This window comes from Podarcis tiliguerta, assembly GCF_965153285.1.
Source record: "Podarcis tiliguerta genome assembly, chromosome: 10".
NCBI lineage: Eukaryota > Metazoa > Chordata > Lepidosauria > Squamata > Lacertidae > Podarcis > Podarcis tiliguerta.
In genome coordinates this window covers 7,719,268-7,739,701 of record NC_139543.1, presented here as the reverse complement: position 1 = coordinate 7,739,701, position 20,434 = coordinate 7,719,268, and the positions used below count along the sequence as shown (strand labels likewise).

The 20,434-nt window shown below is 43.5% G+C and overlaps 1 protein-coding gene across 7 annotated transcripts in view; it reads left to right on the top strand.

Annotated features, from left to right (window-relative positions):
• SRPK2 (SRSF protein kinase 2) overlaps positions 1 to 19,274 on the top strand; it is an 89,113-nt gene extending 69,839 nt beyond the window's left edge. For 3 of the 7 annotated variants that reach the window (XM_083399618.1, XM_083399617.1, XM_083399615.1), the window contains 6 exons: positions 5,599 to 5,699; positions 5,798 to 5,905; positions 9,258 to 9,327; positions 9,980 to 10,072; positions 10,483 to 10,575; positions 17,674 to 19,274. In XM_083399618.1, the coding sequence (XP_083255744.1) occupies positions 5,599 to 5,699; positions 5,798 to 5,905; positions 9,258 to 9,327; positions 9,980 to 10,072; positions 10,483 to 10,575; positions 17,674 to 17,858 (650 nt within the window). In that variant the 3' untranslated portion in view covers positions 17,859 to 19,274. The remainder of the gene's footprint in view (positions 1 to 5,598; positions 5,700 to 5,797; positions 5,906 to 9,257; positions 9,328 to 9,979; positions 10,073 to 10,482; positions 10,576 to 17,673) is intronic. The other 4 variants (XM_083399620.1, XM_083399616.1, XM_083399621.1 and 1 more) reach the window with 2 other exon arrangements.
• The last annotated feature ends 1,160 nt before the right edge of the window (positions 19,275 to 20,434 follow it).

Below are 20,434 nucleotides of genomic sequence, written 5' to 3'. Positions count from 1 at the left end.
CCATGAACCTTGATTTCCAAAAAGAGATCCCATTCAAAAAAATATCTGATATGCTGAGAAGCAGGATGTTTGCCAGATTACCAGACAATCCCAACAGAAGGCTAAGGATCTTTGAGTGAAATATCAAGCTGTGCAACACAACAAGACACTCCAGGAACTTCCAAAAGGCTTGCCTTGTGATTTGCACGCTATTCTGGATGTAAGTGCTTATGTGGTTGCTTTTTTGGGGATAGGAGGAAATAATTTTTTGTGTCCCTCCACTCCTACAGAGAATTCAGAGCCACGATTCCAGTCCCAAAGCTTGAAAAAGAGTTCTGGACACAGGGAAGTCCATATACTTAATTTGCAACCTCAGTGCTTGACAGTTATAGTCTTCCTAGCAAAGAGTATCCTTAGCTGCACCTTGATGCCTCATGCTGGATGGATAATGTCCCCACTTTTTAAATACTCACTTCCAGTCTACAATTACAAAGTAAAAGGATTCGAAGTAGTGAAAACATTGTAAGAAACGTAAACAGTTGTTCCAGTGATTTAAAAAGGCAGCCAGTGTGCCTACCTCTTCCGTTGATCCCTACATTTATCTAGTACTCGGGACAAGGATGTACATTTGTCTGCTAATGTCCCTATAATTGAACCTGACACAGATAAATGAGCGTCATAGTCCTGGATAATCAAGCCAGCCTAATCCCAAGCACTGACTCAAATCTGCACTCCAGCAGGAAATCTAGGTAAGATCTTGTTTTTCAACAATTTCAGTTCCTCTTTGGTAGTGTTATACTTTTTGAAGGCTAGGGTCTTTGACTGGGAAGCGGATTTCATTGGGGAAGTGGAGATGTTGCTAAAAACGACTGCTTGGGGACCTATTAAATATTTCCCCCTCAGAGTTTGAATAAACGTAATGAGTACCACTCTGAATAAGAGACAATAGAGCTGTTTTCTGTGGCTAGAGCTGGGATGAATTTACTTTTGAGCTTTGTTAGTCATGTAGGAGCGCTCTTGAATGTGTGCTATGCTTTGTTTAAAAATAATTGGGCTGGAAAAGGATGGTGGGGAAAGAAGAATGCTTTAGCGATGTCTCAATAACTATCTTCATTACATCTAACACATGCCGTTTTCCATTTTCTTTTCCCTCCTACATGGCTCAACAGGTTGTTCAAAGGATATTAGCTGTATGTAAAAAAAAAAGGAGCCTGGGCTGGCATGAGAACTGCAGTGAGCTAGCTAGGAATTGACAGAAGTCCTCTACCATGGAATAAACAAGTTTCACCAGCAACCCAAGAAGGAATGTTGAGAACCGTTGGTCAAACAAAGGAAGAGAATAAAGCAGAAGGAGACCTGGAACATGGATAGCCAAAATGAATGAAGCAGCAGCATAGTTTATCTCAATGTTTAAGGACCTGGGGACTTTGTTTACATTCCACCCATCTTTCTTGGATCGGATGATACAGGTCTTTGGCAAAGTACCTCCCAGCATTTTGCAGCTTTAATTTTGGAGACGTGAGGAATGGATAGCCCTAATGAGAACACTAGTCACTCCATGTCTTCATATTCTTGTACAGCTGAGCCTCTTCGTGGGATTGAAACTGCTCTGGTAGCCCAGATCATAGTGTTGCCACCACTGCTTTCATAGTCGGCCTCCCCGAAAAAGAAATTAAGGATACTTGGTGAAATACAAGAAGCCAGAAGAAAAGGGTGGCACGGTCTTCAGCAGTCGTGCATTTCATTCATTCAAAACACTTGAAGAATTATAAACTCCAGCCTTGTAAGCCACTGTTGCCTCAAATCAGCACGCTGCTAATGGAGGGCATATCATCAAGTACATTTGTACTGCAACTTCATATTTATGTGTTTGTTAATGTGAGCTTAGCAGATATCCTGAATTAATAAGGTGCTTTTTAAAAACAATGGTTGAAATTTGCAAAAAGTGCACAATATGTGGTCTTTGTTTGGACTTTGTATAACCTGATGGTAAAAGGGAAGCTACTCGGAATCTTGTCTTAGCATGAAACTTGTTTTTATTCAAGTGACTGACACTTTAAAGAAAGATGAGATAGCCAGTAATACAATATGGCATGGCTTTGGTTTAGAGTGCTGTCGTCATCCTCATGCATTCTCAGCCAGGAGACAGAGATGGAGGTGGGTTCTTTAGAACCCATTCTATCAACCCTGGTATGGAAGTGAGAGCCGCCTGTAGACAACAATGGAAACATGCAGGAAAACCCAGACACAGGAGATAGCAGCATAGAGACCAGTTCATACCGTTTCTAACTGGAGTCCTATAACATACAAAAATGTGGTTTTAAAAGTGCTCAAATATTTTAAATTGCAGTACAGCGGGAAGGTAAACGGCGTTCCGTGTGTGCTGCGCTGGCTTGCCAGATGCAGCTTGTCATGCTGGCCAAGTGACCCGGAAGTGTCTGCGGACAGAGCCGGCTCCCGGCCTCTAGAGTGAGATGAGCGCACAACCCTAGAGTCTGTCAAGACTGGCCCGGACGGGCAGGGGTACCTTTACCTTTACTTACAGCTGGATGCAATTCAATGGAGCACAAAGTTTCTGCAGGCAGGTTAGATACTGGAGTTGGACTGGAAGTGTGTTACTTCAGAGATGTTTTAGACAGGAGATTTTGGGCTGCAAGGTCAAATTAGCTTCAAATCCATCTCTAACTTTCAGTATTAACAATGGATTAGATTGTTGAAAGCTACCCACAGCACATGTCCCAACTTGTAATGTGGAGATTCGGGATTTGGGGATAAGGAGGTTTTCATACAATTTTTGTGACACATCTGTAAAACTGATCCGCTGGTAATTTTTAGGATTATTTTTACTGTTGTTGTCTTTAAAATCGGGCAAATAATATTCAAGTTCATACCTTTTGATATTAAACTTGTGTTCTTAATTACTATAAACACTTGGGCCAGAATAGGGCCTTACCAGTGGACAAAATTTTGGTGCAGCTCTGGTGATAGTTAAGCCTATGATAAGCACACTATCTGTTGTTGTGTAATGTGTAATGAGGTAAAGGATTGTGTTTGCATTTGTTAGGCAATTTTCAGAATGTTTGTAATTTCACCAAATTTAGAGGATATCTCATGAGGTGAGGAAAAGAAAAAAAGAGAGGGGAGAAAATTTGCCTTATCAAGCATCTAACCCAGCCTTTGTCAACCTTGGGTCCCTAGATGTTTTTGGATTACAAATCCCATCATTCCTAGCCAGCATAGCCAGTGGTCAGGGATGATGGGAGTTGTAGTTCCAGAAATCTGGGGACCTGAGGTTGATAAAGGCAGCTCTAACCACTTATGGTCAAGATACTAGAACAGGAGATTGGGACTGGGAGATGCACCATGGAGTTTAAAACTCCCTTCCTTTGCCAGGATTGAAGAAGGACATAAACGAGAAAGCATACCCCCCCTCAATTATCCAGAAACCCATCCACTTAGTAGTAAATGCATTCAGATTTAGGACTGGCAGCCTGGTAGGATCAGTTCTGCGTTATGAATAGTTTTGTATGAATAGCTGATAACTGGGGAGGTTTTAGAGCTTGTTTGGATTTTGTCTTAACAAGCTTTGCTTGAAAGGTGTATGTGGGCGTTGACAGTAGCTGAAAGTTTGTGAATAATGATTACACACATGTGTGGGTGTGGAATGTAGTCGGGTTTTGCAGCCACTGATAATAATTGTCAGTGAGCAAACAGATTCTGAAAATAGGTATCGTCAGATTGATGAATTATGAGAATTAGAATAATCAGGGAACAGTTGATCTAGTGTTAGGTGATAGAAGAATCCCACTCAGAAGTAGTTGCTCAGCAAGGGTAAGACAGATCAACATTGTAAGTTTAGAAATTTAAAACTCAGGTTTTGTTCAGGGACCAGGGATCACCAGATTCTCCTTGGCTAAGATGATCAGAAACTAAAGTTCCCTTTCTGTAAGCTCCATCCCAAGCTATTACATTACTGTCCTTTCTCCTTAAGAGTTTTGCCCCAGTTGCACAATAATTTTACTGAGAGGAGCACCTACATGGTAAGGGCCTGACATCTCTTGGGTTACCAGTTGGTTATCCTAAACTTAGACGGCAAAGAGAGAGGAAAAACAAAGAAATCCTTCTCACTCTCTTCTTCTTTATATATTGCCTTAGTTTGCATACAATGTAGTTATTAAACAGTTGCTTGGTTCTAGATGTGAACAGCTCAGTATCTTAACTATGGTTTGCTAACTGCCAACAAACACTGATCTGAAGCCATTGTTTGCTGTTGGCTTGCAAACATTGGCTTGTTTGAACTATGGCTTGGTGATATGTGTGAACTTTACTTAGCCATGGTTTGTTTGGCCATCCTCTTCCGGAAGCTAACCAAGCTAGAGATGCATGAGGCAAGAGCAGTTTGAAAATGAATCAGACTTTGAAGAAGCAAGCCATAGTTTGCTTAACTGTCTAAGGGACAACTTGTGATTAACTGCTGGTTTGTTGAACAAACTGTGACTTAGCATTACATGTGACCCAGGCTAATATCTACTATACTGAATGACAGCAGCTTTCCAGCATTTCAGATATAACAAGTCTTTGCCAATCTTACCTGGAGATGCCAGAAATTGTACCTGGGACCTTTTGCATGCAAATTACGTGCTCTACCCCTGAGCCACCTGTGGATTCAGTATTACCTTCTCTCTTCTGGATTCCTAAAATATCAGGAGTTGCAAAAAGTTTTTTTTTTCCTGCTTCAGGGTGTCTTTTCATTCCATGGATGCTTTAGAAATATGAAACACAGGGGGCTTAACTTTTGTCCTTGCAGTAATCATTTAAAGCTGACAAGTTGCAGAGCAAGATGAACGTGTCATGTCTTGTCACAGGATATTGCTTGCCCCTAAATCATTTCATACGCTGTGCTCTGCTGCAGCAGACTTTCAGGATACTAGTGTGCTATATCTGTGACTAACACTTACCTGATTTTTGCTTAATAAATTTTCCCTTGAATGCTGTGTGTTGGTTTACTTTGTAAGGGGGGTGGGGTGGGACAGTGTGAAATGATAAGCGATATAAGTGTTGTCAGAAGAGGGTATTCTAGGCAAGTTTTCATTCTGCCAAATTACAGTGGTACCTCAGGTTACATACGCTTCAGGTTACACACTCCACTAAGCCAGAAATAGTGCTTCAGGTTAAGAACTTTGCTTCAGGATAAGAACAGAAATCGGGTTGCGGCGGCGCGGCGGCGGCAGCAGGAGGCTCCATTAGCTAAAGTGGTGCTTCAGGTTAAGAACAGTTTCAGGTTAAGTACGGACCTCTGGAATGAATTAAGTACTTAACCCGAGGTATCACTGTATATAAGTTACCAGCCATTTTGAAAGTGTCTTTAATATTATAATGTATAAGAAGTTACCACCCTGTGTAAGAATGGGATGTAAACAGTGAAATTCTCCTTTGTACAGGCATAATTAGCTGAAGATATTGATGGCAAGTGGGATAGAGCTTCATGGCTATTTTCCACTTAATAGCATAAATTGCCACTTCGGCTGTACCTGAAGAGGTCCAGTAGAATCACATTAAGGTGGAAACTGAATTATATGCCATTGGTACTAACTCTTGCTACTTCTTTGCTTGTAATAGCAAAAACCCGTGCTGCCGACTTACTGGTGAATCCGCTGGATCCAAGAAATGCAGATAAAATTAGAGTTAAAATTGCTGACCTGGGCAATGCTTGCTGGGTGGTAAGTAGAACTTATTTTGTGTGTCTTAAGACTTTGCTCTTTGGTCTACCACCTACATGCTAATGTTTTCTTACCACTGCTGTCTTTTCTGTCCTTAGCATAAACACTTCACAGAAGATATCCAGACACGGCAGTACAGATCAATAGAGGTTTTAATAGGAGCAGGTTACAGCACACCGGCTGATATCTGGAGTACGGCATGCATGGTAAGAACGAGATTGCAGTGCCTCATTGCTACGCTGCTCATTTGAAAACACAGTGAGATTATTAGGATTTCTGAGCAAGTTGTTAAATGGAAAAAGACAGGATGGGAATAGCTCAAGTGATTATAATTGTGAATTGCTGACTGGTTATGTTCTCAAGCATTGGCCTGGATCTAAAGAGCTACTTAAGGTGTGCCCAGCTGAATATTTCAAATGTCTGCTGTGCAGCGGATTCCCCTGCCCACATTACAAATGACATTTGAAACCCCTCTTCCATTTTTGCTTGGTTTACGCTGAAAAGTGTCAGGTCCACAGGTATAAATAATTACATTGGCTTGGCTTGCCGTGCAATAGCATTATATTGGAGCGTAAGCTTATATTTTCAAAGCTAAATGTATAAATTAAACTGCAATTTGTTTGGTTCAGAATGATTCATAAATTGTATTTCATGTATTGTTCTGTTCCCAGTGATTTCAGTGTCACATATAACAAATGTAGGGTTGCAGCTAAAATTATGTACGTGGATTTGTTACCATATCTGTGTTTCCCAAATGTAATGTCTGGTAGGCAAATAAGCACAATTGTGCTAAGTCAGGCTGGACAGATCCAGGAGTAGACTTAAGGCCTTCCATTTATGCTAGGCCTTACCTGCATAAGTTTTGTTTTTTCCCCCCCACAAGTGGCTGTTGAATTTATTCCGTCTCCTTGCATGGGATCCAACAATCTATGTAAATATGCAGTGAGAAATGCAAAGGGACAAACTCTTGTGCCCACCATCTGCTGCAGAACAAAAAGATGTGTTGTGAGTTGGACATAGGGCAGCTATAGACACAATGGCTAACCTTTGCTCACGGAGTGGAATCAGGCTATAGTCTCCCTCTCTTCTGAAGTGTGCTGCGTCACTGTGAAGAGACCTGATGCTCTGAAAGCTTCTCTTTGGACAGGGTTCTTCACAATAGGCGAAGAGTCAGCACATCAGTCCGCAGACTCTCAAACTCTTCTGTTTACCACAGTGTTGCCCTGTGCTGTGATACGGATGCCAATTTTTGTGCAAAGTCGGAGCCATGTTATCCATATAGCACACTAGATTTTTGTGAATGGTTGTGTTGCCATTGAAAATGCCTAGATGGAGATTTGTGGCAAGCATTGCTTAGTCTCTCCTAGTTCATTTCTCACCCTCTTAAGAAGGAACATGGTTTACCTGAACGGGCCCGGATTACAAAAACCTGTTCGGTAACTGGGAATGCGCGTAAGATTGGTTTGTCATGATACATGTGCAGACTTGGATCTCTTCTGCTGCTTCTACTCTGTACATGTGGTTATGTGCCTTGTGGATGTTACTGAAACCCCCTTTCTGCTTAGTGGTCAAAGCAGACGCCATCGATCTCTCCCCACCCTGTGGGGGAGGAATATAATGGCAACCGCTGCGACAAAAAAGCAGAATTGGGCTGAATGTGTCAGAAACTACACTGTCATTGACTAAGTCCCCGTTATTTTATGAAGCTGTGTTTTGCTCATATGAAAGAAGGGGAAAGAGGTCTTTCCCTGGGGAAAGGACTGCACAGTCCTGTGAGGTATGTCATTACACCAGCAGGAAATCCATGATGTATAGGAATTCGCCACATCTGCCAGCGGCTTGCGTGTGCCACTGCTGGGAACGGGAGTGAGAACTGTGATTCCATTGCTTGTCTTTATTCAGACTCCTTGGACTCAAGCCAGGGCAAACGATTGTGACGATCGCAGCTCCACCCTCAGACTCTTGTTGGTGCATTAATGTATTCATTGGCCATTGAGAGAGAAGATAATGTACACAGCTATTTTTGCTGTTACATTTGTGCATCTGCCTTGGCTCATAAATAATTTTTCAGATAATTGAAAGATAACTTAAAGAAGCTAACACCACCACCCGCGTAGGGTCTGTTTGTTTATTTTTAAGTTACAAACAAAACACAGTTTAGGCATGCACCAGTAAAGAAGATACTAAATTGTGTGGCTCAATTCCAGTCTGCCAACGGGATGACCAGACAAAGGGAGAACGCTGTTGAATAGTGAATTTGCGTCTCTGTCTTGTTTTTATGTCCCCAATACTTTGCATAGCCCTTGCTTCACAGTAACTGCACAGAGCACATGTGTCTCAGTGGCTGTGCTCAGGCTGATGTTGTGAGATAGAAAACAACCTTGACCCCGAGACTTCTGTAGGTTTCTGGTATTTTAATAAATGAAGAGAAGGAATGCTTAATTCTAACCTAATGAAAATGGTTGCTCTAGCTGCTGTTGTTATTTTCTTTTAAGGTGGTTTAAGTGTGCTTGTTTCTCTCATAGACTCATAGAATTGTAAGTTCCTCCCAAGAAACCGTAGGAACTTTAAGGGGGCTAAGGGTTTGTGGCGGAGGAATCTCATAACTTCCACAAAATAGCAATTTTTGTTTGGTTCCTTGATACTAATATTATTACTATTATTTGTTAATTTGTGTACCACTCTTCATTCAAGGATCACAGCGAGGTTTACAATATAAAAACACAAAAATACATAACATAACGTAGCAACAAACAAAATAATACCCCCCCAAACACAGTTTAAAAGGACGCAGATTGTTTAATTAGCAAAAGGTCTGGGAGAAGAGAACGGTTTTTGTCTGGTATCTAAAGATATGGAACGAAGGAGCCAGGCAAGCCTTCTTGGAGAGAGCATTCCACAAACAGGGAGCCACCACAGATAAGGCCGCTCTTGTGTTGCCACCCTCCAGACATTTTGAGGGGGCACGTGAATAAGGGCCTCAGATGATGATCACAGGGTCCAGGACGGTTCACATAGAGAGAGGTGTCCTTGAGTTACTGTGGTCCTGAGCCATTTAAGGCTTCTTAGGTCAAAACCAGGACTTTGAATTGTGGCTGGAAACTGATTGACAGCCAGTGCAGTCAGGCCAGGATTGGTGTTATATGCCCAAACTGCCTTGCCCCAGTGAGTATTACGGAGTTCAGTGTGTTGTGTAAATATAGTCTTAGCAGGCAAAGTGTTTTGCAGACTCTGTTGTTTGTTCTTTTGCTATGCAGAGACAATGGTCATGAGTGTGTGTGTGTGTGTGTGTGTGTGTGTGTCTTAGGGAGAGCTTTGCATCACTTAAAAATACAGAGTGTCTGTTATGTCCATATTTCCATGCTAATGCAAGGGAGACTCCCAGAAGGAGATTACAGTATAGCAAGATACCTGCTTTTCAAAGGGAATTTCCTCTCCCCCTGTTCTGTGCATTTAAAATAATAATCACTTAAGTGCATTTAAAATCATTATCACCCCTAGAAATAAGTCTGAGGCTGTCTCACCTGGATCTCCCATCAGTATCTTGTTTTATCATAGGCATTTGAGCTCGCGACTGGCGATTATCTGTTTGAACCGCATTCTGGTGAAGACTATTCCAGAGACGAGGGTATGTATCTTTTTAACGTCTATGTATTTCCCTGCGCCTCTTTATAGACTCAGAAGAACGTGAAGAGGCCTTCGTTTATTTGCTCAAGTAGTCTACTGGCAGAAATGTCTCATTTCGGAATATAAACACCACATTTTCTCTCTTTAGTTTAAAGTCCCGCCAGTAGCAGTAGGTGGGCGGTCTCCCCGCAGCAGACACAGCCCCTTTCCCTAAGCTTTGGACGAAAGAATTAAACTCTTGTAAGATCTGCATCTGAGTGTGGGACTTTGAAGCACGGTTGCAGCATTTTGGAAACAAAACCGACGTGTATCTGTTTGTGAAAGCTGATTACTAAATGAAAAGCAAGGCAGCAGCTAGAATTAACTCCGGCTTCCATCTGTGTACCTGTCCATTTTCCACGCTTGTTTGCTTGTAACGTCCTTTGCAGCAGTAACAACACTGGCATCCGTTACTTGGTTTTCCTTTCAAAGTGCTACGAGCGATGGCAGTCTTTTGCTGGCCGTGAAACCTCCGCATGGGTTTTCTGCAAACATTGTTGCGTTCGGAACTTTTTTTGGAATTTTAAACTAATTCCAGTTTCTTTCCTCCTCTTTTTACCCCATCCTCCCCCTTTCCCTTCCCATTTCTGTGCCCTTTCTTCTCTCCTTCATAGACCACATAGCACACATCATAGAGCTGCTAGGCAATATCCCAAGGCACTTTGCTCTTTCTGGAAAATATTCTCGGGAATTCTTCAATCGCAGAGGTAGTACCTCTTCTTTTTGAAAGGTGCCGTGATGCAGACAGAAGTGGACTGGCAGTTGCTCATTGTAGCCTGTGCAGCTAACATACACTTTGCAAGATGACACTGCAAACAATTTCTATTTGCAAAACAAATGCTGGAAAAAAGCAGCAGCATTGACAGATTGTTTGTTTCACTTTGCGAAAAACAAACAGTGCAGTCACCTTATAATTTATTTCTTTCGGCAAAACGAATTTTTTCCTCTAAATTGTCTTAGAAGTGAATAGCTTTCACCCTCACACTGAATAGCATTTCTGCTTTCTTTAAGAACATATCTGTTTCTGTCTGTACCGGGCCAGTGTTGGTGTGTGCATGCAATGTATTGATTAAACTGTTGTATGTTTCTGTTTTGCTGGAAATGTTCTCCAATGCAGATCACATAGCATTGATCATTGAACTGCTGGGGAAAATCCCTCGAAAATACGCTATGTTGGGGAAATATTCCAAGGAGTTTTTCACCAAAAAAGGTAACAGTATTTCTGCAACCCTAATTTAAACTGTTGCTCTTTTCAAAGAAGACACTGAACACTTTTTAATGGGTAATGAAGAGTCTGGCTGCTTTTAAACATCATGTTAAAGAAGATGTGTAAATGTTCTCCATTTTTAAGAAGAGCAGGGAATTCAGATTTATTTATTTTATCAGGTGTGTTGACTATCCAAAATATTGGGCTTATATATCTGCTTAGTGTTCCATTTATTCTATCTGAAATCAATAAAGGAAAGAATTTTGTTTCCTAGCATCACTGAAACAAAAAGAAAACATATTTAAGATGCCCTGTGCCTTCTTACCTTGTATACTTGAATAGCTGTAGCAAGTCAAAAATAAAAAAAATATTGTTCAAGCTCTAACCACAAAAGATATACGTTTTGCTCATGTCCTGAAAATACTGTATCTAGAAATGATAGAACCGTTTGAGAAGTCCGTGCTCAAAGCGCTGTTGCTTTTCCACAAGAACAACAAGTATTTTGACATCTTTTGCGTTTTATGTTGTCATTTGGATGCTTTTGGTTTTAGAGGTTCTGATGTACAGGAGGTACAAAAGTCAGTAGAGGAAGTTTTGCAGAGGAGAGTCAAAAGTTCAGCCTAGGAATTTGGCAATTAAATACAACTAGCCATGACTCCACTCTCTGTTTGGTTGACTGGGAGAGGGAAGTAAAAATACTTTAAAAGCCTTTTCTCAAAAACTCAGACTTTAAGTCAACTCAACTCAGACTTTAAGTAAAATCATAGTTGTTTGCTGTGTTAAAAAAATACTGATACAGAAATGCATAGGCCTTTGAAGGATACCCATGCACGACCCTGTGTAACCCTGAGCTGAATTAGCTGTTCTCAGGTCCTCCACATCTGCATTGTGTAGGTGTCCTACATAAAATCAGATTACATAGGACATGTGAAGATGGAATAATTTCAGGGAATTAATATTTTTATTATCAAACTGTAGTGCTTCTTATATTTCTTTCTGGCAGTTCTTTGAACAATCTTTGGCACAATCCACTGGGAACTTGTACATTGATAACTGATAAAGAGCATAGACGCGGGTGGCGCTGTGGGTAAAAGCCTCAGCGCCTAGGGCTTGCCGATTGAAAGGTCGGCGACCGTACTTTTAAACGCTCAGTAAGTAAAAACAGGAGGGACGCGGGTGGCGCTGTGGGTAAAAGCCTCAGTGCCTAGGGCTTGCCGATCGAAAGGTCGGCGGTTTGAATCCCCGCAGCGGTGTGCGCTCCCGTTGCTCGGTCCCAGCGCCTGCCAACCTAGCAGTTCGAAAGCACTCCCGGGTGCAAGTAGGTAATTAGGGACCGCTTACTAGCGGGAAGGTAAACAGCGTTTCCATGTGTGGCTCTGGCTCGCCAGAGCAGCGATGTCACGCTGGCCACGTGACCCGGAAGTGTCTCCGGACAGCGCTGGCCCCCGGCCTCTTGAGTGAGATGGGCGCACAACCCTAGAGTCTGTCAAGACTGGCCTGTACGGGCAGGGGTACCTTTACCTTTACCTTAAAGAGCATAGATGTGCTTTGTACATATTGATTTGCTCTAGAATTCAGCTGTGGAAGGTGGTTGTTGCATAGTGAAAACTAGAAGTGTAAGAATTCATGTGGTAAACATTCAAACAGGGTGCTCAGGCAAGCAGGCAGTGCCTGATTTGATTCTGAGAACATAAGGGGCAAGGGGAGGCCTGGATGTAGTTCTCTCTTCAAACCGGGAACAGCGCTATCAGATAAGGTAAAAAAAGTAAAGGATGGTTAAGTCCAGTCAAAGGTGACTATGGGGTAGGGCACTCACCTTGCTTCAAGCCGAGGGAGCTGGTGTTTGTCCACAGACAGCTTTCTGGGTCATGTGGCCAGCAGGACTAAACCACTTCTGGTGCAATGGGACACCCTTTTGAGTGCCAGAGTGCATGGAAACTTCCGTTTACCTTCCTGCCGCAGTGGTACCTATTTATCTACTTGCACTGGAGTGCTTTCGAACTGCTAGGTTGGCAGAAGCTGGGACAGAGCAACGGGAGCTCAGCCCGTCGCCCAGATTTGAACCCACGACCTGCTGATCAGCAAGCCCAAGAGGCTCAGTGGTTTAGACCACAGCGCCACACTCTGTTAAATGTGTTGAAGCGGATTATATTGTTGTAATCCTTAAAAGATTCTTCTTGCAAAGCAAATCAGTATGATTATCTCAATATTGTTGATGTGGGGGGAAATGAGATCTATCAAGTTCGTGGCAAGGCTTTTAGTTTGGGGCTTCCTCATTTGTAGTTTTATCACTTAGTCACTGTGCTGGGCTAACGCTTTTGATGAGCAGTCCCCCCCCCCCCCTTTCCTGTCTTCAACAGTGTGTTTCCTCTCTCTCGGTTACACTGCATTCTGCAGTGACATGGCGGGTGAGAGGGGTGGTTGAGAGGAGAGATTGTGAAGCCTGCGCAAGGTCATGCGCCATACATAGAGATCAAAATTCAAATGTCCTTCTGGGCATACCGTACCTCGAGAATAAGCTCTGCTGAACAGAGCTGTTTCAGCTTTGAACCAAGCATTTCATGAGTTTCATGGGTAGCTCAGAGAAATTTGAACCAAGAAAGAGGGTGGAAAAACAGGTGAGCCACAACCAAGAGTATTCTTTGTTACTCAGGTAAATGGGACCTTCATTTTCTCCAGAGAAAAGTAAAAGAATGAAAGAGATGTAGTTTGCTTGAAATAAGTTGAAGGCAGAAACCTGGTTGCATGTTGCTCCCTTGTGGCTTTTACCTTTCCAGCAAACTAAATTTCTTGAAATGCTTTTCGATATAGCTTATTGCGTAATTGAAACATGCTATATACAATGACGCATTGCCAAGAATGCCGAGTTCCCTTGTATAATTGTACCCGGAGGGATGTATACCCAAAGGTTATCCTGTTTCCTTAACCTGTTGTCAAAGAAGAGGTGAGCAACAATACAATACTGTCTTTTCAAGGGCCTTGATTTGACTCTGCCGCCTAAGGAATGATGCTTGGCTCCCTTTAACCATGTCCCGTCCTTTGTTAAGTTTTTACACCAGTGCTAAATCCTTCCCTGTAATGGAGTCCTGAGATGCAGCCAGGTGGGCGGGGTATTAATAATAATAATAATAATAATAATGCTTTATGACACTGGTATTTCCTACCAAATCTTACTTGTTAGCTTAATAAAATGAGTTAATGTTACATTAATAATAATAATAATAATAATAATAATAATAATAATAACGAGAAACCTATTTTGAAGGCCATGCACTTACTCATTCAAATGCTCTAACCCAGATGCTCTAATCCTGTTGCCTCCTTGGGTCTTCCACTGCAGTCCTCTGCTGTTTATATTAGTGCTTCAGCCTCTACCCCACCACCAATCTGAAACAATCTAGTTCTTCACTTCTTCAGCTGCTTTAGATAAAAGTATGCAGTGGTGAGCATTGGTACCCAGGGCTGACTTGAACCAGTTCGCAGCAGCCACTTCCAGTCCCTTTCTTCAGATTCATCCGCTTTCCCTTCCTTTATCAAGTTTTCTACATCACACCTTGATAGGTTGACTACAAACTGCGTAAAAAGTTTTGCTAAAGAATTCTGAGGGTGACGGCATAAGACAAGTTTGCTACAGACAAATGTGATTAGTCTCCCAGCTTATACAGTGGTGCCCCGCAAGACGAATGCCTCACAAGATGGAAAACCCGCTAGACGAAAGGGTTTTCCGTTTTGGAGGTGCTTCGCAAAACGAATTTCCTATGGGCTTGCTTCACAAGACGAAAATGTCTTGCGAGTTCCTGCGATTTTTTTTCGCTCCCCACCCCCTTTTTCTAAGGCACTAAGCTGCTAATAGCCTTTTAGCAGCTAATCCGCTAATCCCTTAAGCCTTTAATAGCCGCTAATAGCGCTAATCCGCTAATCCGCTAATGGGGTTGCTTTGCAAGACGAAAAAACCGCTAGACCAGGGGTGTCAAACTCAAATTCATCGGGGGCCGCATCAGCAGTTTGGTCACCCTCAAAGGGCCGGTTGTATCGGCCTAAAATATTTGAGCAGGCTGAGACCCCCAAAGTTGATGGGCTTTGACATTTAAATGGGATGTGTGTGGCATGTGATAAATTATGTGAGGTTCGAGCTGGTCTTTGACCCGTAATAAATGATGATGATGATGATGATGATGATGATGATGATGTGAGGTGGGGCCTACCTGCCCCCCTCAATATTTTATTCAGCCTGACACCCCTGTTATGAAAGATTACTAAAGTCTGCCCCTGTGGTGATGTATCATAACATTGTGCAGGCCCAGTCTGAGGGCACCTTTACTGGACTGCGTCTTGTGGCTGGGGCTTATCTACGCCTTCTCTTCCTTCTCCGCCTGGTGCTGCCTCCTCCCTGTGCCAGGTGCTGGCGGGGGGGGGGGGGGAGATGTGCCGGTTGCAACCCAGTTTCTGACGGGGGCCAATGCTGCTTGTTCTTCCCTCTACTTTTCAACACTGCAATATATCGCTACCGTATCACAACATCACTATCACAATGTTGAAAAGTTGGTATCGTCTGCTTTTAGGGGCTGATGGGCTTACTCAGTACGGACAGGGGCACTCCTAGGAATTTATTGGATTTCAAATCCCTGGATTTCAAATCCCATTGAGGGGGGGCAGGGGCGGACTTTGGTAATATGGCACCCACCCTGAGTGAGGACAAACTTTGGTGCCCCCCCCCCCATAGAATAAATAGGCATCGTTATCATTATTTTGTCCTCCCTTGGCTCGGGGCGGGTAAGGCGCCCGCACGGCCCCAAATCTGGTGCTGGTGGAGGAAGCACATTTCCACAACGGGCCGAGCTGCCCCTGTGGATCCTGCTGCCTGAGGCAGCCGCCTCCCTTGCCCTCCGTGGCAAGCCGAGGCTGAGGGGGACGTTCGCTTGCCCAGGCGCCGGGCTTCCGTCCACTTGCTCCGGTGCGCTCGCTGCAGCCCTGCTGCCAGCTGCCAGCAGCCGTCGGGGAAGGCGGCCGGGCTCCGGGGCTCGGTGGGGCCCGCCGGCAGAGGGCGGCGCTGCGCCTCGCCTGGGCGTGGAAGCCCTGCTGGCACGTTGTCTCCCACGCCGCGCGTTCGCGTCGCGCTCCCGCCTCCATCTCGGCTCGCTCCCTCCCGTTCTCCGCCTCCGCGCCTCGCCTGCCAGACTCGCATCCCTGCCCGGCGGCGGCACAGCGGAGGCCGAGCATGGCACCAGCAGCGGCTTCCGGGGCGCGCGGAGGAGCAGCCTCTCTGCTCACCTCCACCTTCGTGCTGAAAGGCGACGCGGCGCACAACCAGGCGATGGTGCACTGGATGGGCGAGAACAGCAGTGAGAATGGCGGCTACACGGGCCACATGACAACGTCTGGCGGGCCGGATTCGGCCCGCGGGCCTTGTGTTTGACACCTGTGCGCTAGACGAAGAGACTCCCGGAACGGATTCTTTTCGTCTTGCGAGGCACCACTGTATATACCTGGAGTGGGGTGTTTGTGTGGAGGGGAGAGGTCAACTCTAAGACAGGCTCAGTGTCTGCGGAAATCATTTCAATCCGAAACAAAACATTTCAAATTAGTTTGATATTGTTGATCTCTTCGTTGATTAAACAGAATCCTGCATACATAAACTGGAAGAAATACACGGGACCTTACCAAATTATTGACTGACAATACATGACAATACATATGCTGTTGTTACTTGTTTCCTTGTCTTTCAAGACATTGCTTCCAAAGAGCAATATTTTGTGTTTGGTAGATCAGATTCCCTTTCCATCCAGCTGTTGCGTATTCTACTTGGTGGAATGTGAGTTCCAGGGGAATTTTGTCAGCGCCTGTGTGACATCACTAGAGACAAGTAACTTCTCGGAAGTTTTCGTTGTAATTAATTCTTTAGAAGCTCGGTGCCTTAGCACTTTACCGCACAAGAACACCTCCACCTGCCATTTCTGAAAAGTTGCAAATTCAGCTACGCTCCCCCAGCTCTGGTCCAAAGATCCTTCCATTTTGTGCATCTTTTTGCTTTTAGATTTTTATGCTCCTCCTCTCCAATTTGGGGGGCCCAAATTACTTGCCTTGCCCTGGGTTAGGGGGCGCAAATTACTTGCCTTGCCCCGGGTGCTGACAACCCACGCTACGCCACTGTGCAGCGCAGCTGTTCCTCCAACTTGCTAATGACTTTTGATGTTACCTACTGCAGGACCCCCTTTGGCCTGCCAGGGTGTCCTTTATCGGCCCACGAGGCCATTTCCCCAAACCATAGGTGCCTGTCAATCAGCTGATGTTCTCCAGTGCTTGATGTTTTTTGAAGTCTATAGCTTACACCTGGGTCAGGCAATTTCTGACTATAGGCCTAATTTCAAAAGTTCTCTTCAAACAATAGAATAATCCAGGCTTCCTCAACCTCGGCCCTCCAGATGTTTTTGGCCTACAACTCCCATGATCCCTAGCTAGCAGGACCAGCGGTCAGGGATGATGGGGAGTGTAGTCTCAAAACATCTGGAGGGCCAAGGTTGAGGAAGCCTGGAATAATAGAATTGTAGAGTCGGAGGGTCATTTAGTCCCACCCCCATAAGCCATACACTCAATAAGATGAGTCTTCTGGCAAGAGCGATCTGTCCTTTCCCCAGCAGCCCACTTGGCAGGCAGGAAGAGTGGGAGAGACAGAAGAGGGCTGGTCCCACACACTCATGGATCCTAGCCCGCCCATTACCGGCTTTGGTCCTGCCACAATGCAGATTTCACAAAATGGCCTTGAGGAAATGCAGTCCTCAACAGAAGAAAAAGAATGTCCTTGCATGGTCACAGGTTTGGGTAAAAAAAAATCTGTTCAAAGGTGTGTATGTATCAAATATGTTTTTGATCAAACATTACCTAACTTGATTAATTGTATATAGGATGGTCCAAACACCCCAAATGAATGAACATATGTACAAAAGCCTCTTTATTGTTGTTGCCTACTGAATAAAATTTCCATGGCCAGGCTAAATCTTCCTGGAAGTGCTTCCTGAGAATCGAGACTAGTTATCAGCAGATCTGATTATTTTTCTTCCTTTCCCTCCCTACCTCTTTTTTTTAAAAAAAATAAAAATACAGGAGAACTTCGACACATTACCAAACTGAAACCTTGGAGCCTCTTTGACGTTCTCGTGGAGAAGTACGGCTGGCCTCAGGAAGATGCCGCGGAGTTTACAGATTTTCTGGTTCCTATGCTAGAAATGGTTCCAGAGAAGAGAGCTTCGGCTGGTGAATGCCTTAGGCACCCCTGGTTGAATTCGTAGTAAAATCTCCAGATACGACGCTGGGCCAGCACCCGCTCCCCCCTAACATCAGACTTAAATGGTGACTGTTATAAATTCACTTAACAGGATCATAAATGAGCTGGCTTCAACCCAGATCTTTATTTTGCTTTGAGGTACTGTTTGACATTTTGCTTTTTGTGCACTGTGCTCCTGGGAGGAGGGTAGTCTTTTTGTCTTCAGCTAGTAGTTTTACAGACTCTCTGCAGAAAGGAAAAAAAAAAAAAAACACTTACTAATGTGTCTTTAAGCATTGTTTCTTGTGTTGTGTGGCATTCAGACATCAAGTTTTTCAACAGAACATCCTTTCTTCTCCCTTCATGTGTTTTGGCAGGTTTTGTAACTATTTATGGAAAATATTTTAGCTGAGTATTATATAATTTACAAGTGTGAGACATTATCAAGTCAGAATTGAGAAAAAAACATACAGTTCTTTGGGCAAAGGGACATTGTTCTTGTAAAATAGTGTATGTAAATGCACCTTGTAAATGTTTTATTTCCATTAAAAATGGGACGGGGACACAATTTTCAGAGTAAAGCTATTCAATCGAGAGTGACTTGTAGTGTACAAATTGCATGTAGTGGATTTCAAACTGCTTCAGGAGTTTCAAAAACTTTCCTTCCTATAGAGGTGACCACATTTTACCTGGAAAGGAAGTGGCTCTAATTTGCAAGATTTCATTCTCCAGGAGACATCTTGAAGGAAGGCTAAAACTTTCAATTCAAAGGACAAATGGACAAAATATATCTAAGTGCTTTTTAGAAGAAGTGTCATTTGCTTTACAGTTGTGAGGTAAGGGCATGGAAACTTGGCGCTGTGTTTTCATAAGGATGGTTTTTGTGCTAGGCTTAAGAATTTGAAGAGCACATGTACAACATTTTCCACGCAGAATTATTAACATTGGATGAAAAAAAGGTGCTCCGCTTGAGGAAAAGGGACAGGATAAATGCAAAAACTACATTACAGTGAAAGACCAGGCACCTTCCATACATAGCTTTACATGTTTCTAAAACAAATTGCACTAGCTTATTTCCCCCCATGAATTGACATACCGAGGAACTAATATTCCTTTGTAAGTTGCACACAAAATTTTAAGTGTTTTCATACGAAAAAGCTAAGTAGATTCCAAACGAGAACTCATAGGCAATACAGATTTTAGAATGTAAAATATGGAGGTGTATTTTAGCCTCTTTTAGAAGTCAGTGGAATGAATGTAAATTTATTTCTGGTTTTACACTTTGATTATGGTGCCACTTTTTCTTGACTTTGTCCATTTTAAATTTATTCACATGCCTTTGCAATAACTAGATTGTGAGACAATACCCCCCGTGTTGTAACAATAACCAATTGTTTGAGGTGCTTGCAGTTGTCTTATTAAAGTGGTTGTTTTTCCAGAACTGTGCTGCTCCCTGGAATGTTTTGATAGCCGTGAATTCAAATGGTTCCCTAGAGTCATCTATTCCCTGGAAATCTCCTCCAGTGCCAACTGCTGCATAAGATTTCCCCCTTTGCCTTTTCAAGTGCTTCGTTTTGAAGGGCAGCCTAGAAAGATAACAGGCATGTACTGCAAAATCGCTGCCCAAACCACATGTGCCAAAACCAAAGAGCAGCAGTCCACAAGGCTGGCCTTGTTTAATGCAGCAGTTGTATATGCGTCACTAGTAACCAACTTTCAACTGCAGAGGTCATTTGCAAGAAGCATCTGTGGCAAGTCTCTTAAATTATTTCAGGTTACAGGACAAGGAGAGGCAGGGCTGCGCGCAGATGTTCAAATAAATGGTCTAATTTAACCGTTTCATATAAGATAAATCTGCAAAATTTAAAAGTAGATTGATAGCCCTACATTCTTCTCAATAGGTGGAAGAAATCCTAATCAGAGAAGTCAACTCTATAGACCTGTTGGCAGAAATAACAGCACTGACTAATCATAGAATTGTTGCAAGGGACCACAAGCGTCATCTAATCCAACCCCTGCAATGCAGGAATCTTTTTGCCCAATGTGGGGCTTGAAACCACAATCCTGAGATTAAGAGTCTCATGCTCTACCACCTGAACTTCCTTCAGTGTTAGGCTCATATACAGTGGTGCCTCGCAAGACGAAAAGAATCCGTTCCGCGAGTCTCTTCGTCTTGCGGTTTTTTTTCGTCTTGCGAAGCAAGCCCATTAGCGGATTAGCGCTATTAGTGCTATTAGCGGCTATTAAAGGCTTAAGGGATTAGCGGATTAGCTGCTAAAAGGTTATTAGCGGCTATTAAAGGCTTAAGGGATTATCGGATTAGCTGCTAAAAGGCTATTAGCGGCTTAGATCAGCTGTTAAGCGGCTTAGCGAACAGCTGTTAAGCGGCTTAGGGGCTTGGGAAAAAGGGGGAGGGGAAAAAACCCCCAGGAATCGCAAGACATTTTCGTCTTGCGAAGCAAGCCCATAGCAAATTCGTCCTGCGAAGCACCTCCAAAACGGAAAACCCTTTCGTCTAGAGGGTTTTCCGTCTTGCGAGGCATTCGTCTTGCGGGGCACCACTGTATGGGACGCAAGCAGGAATGATTTATTGGAGAGCTG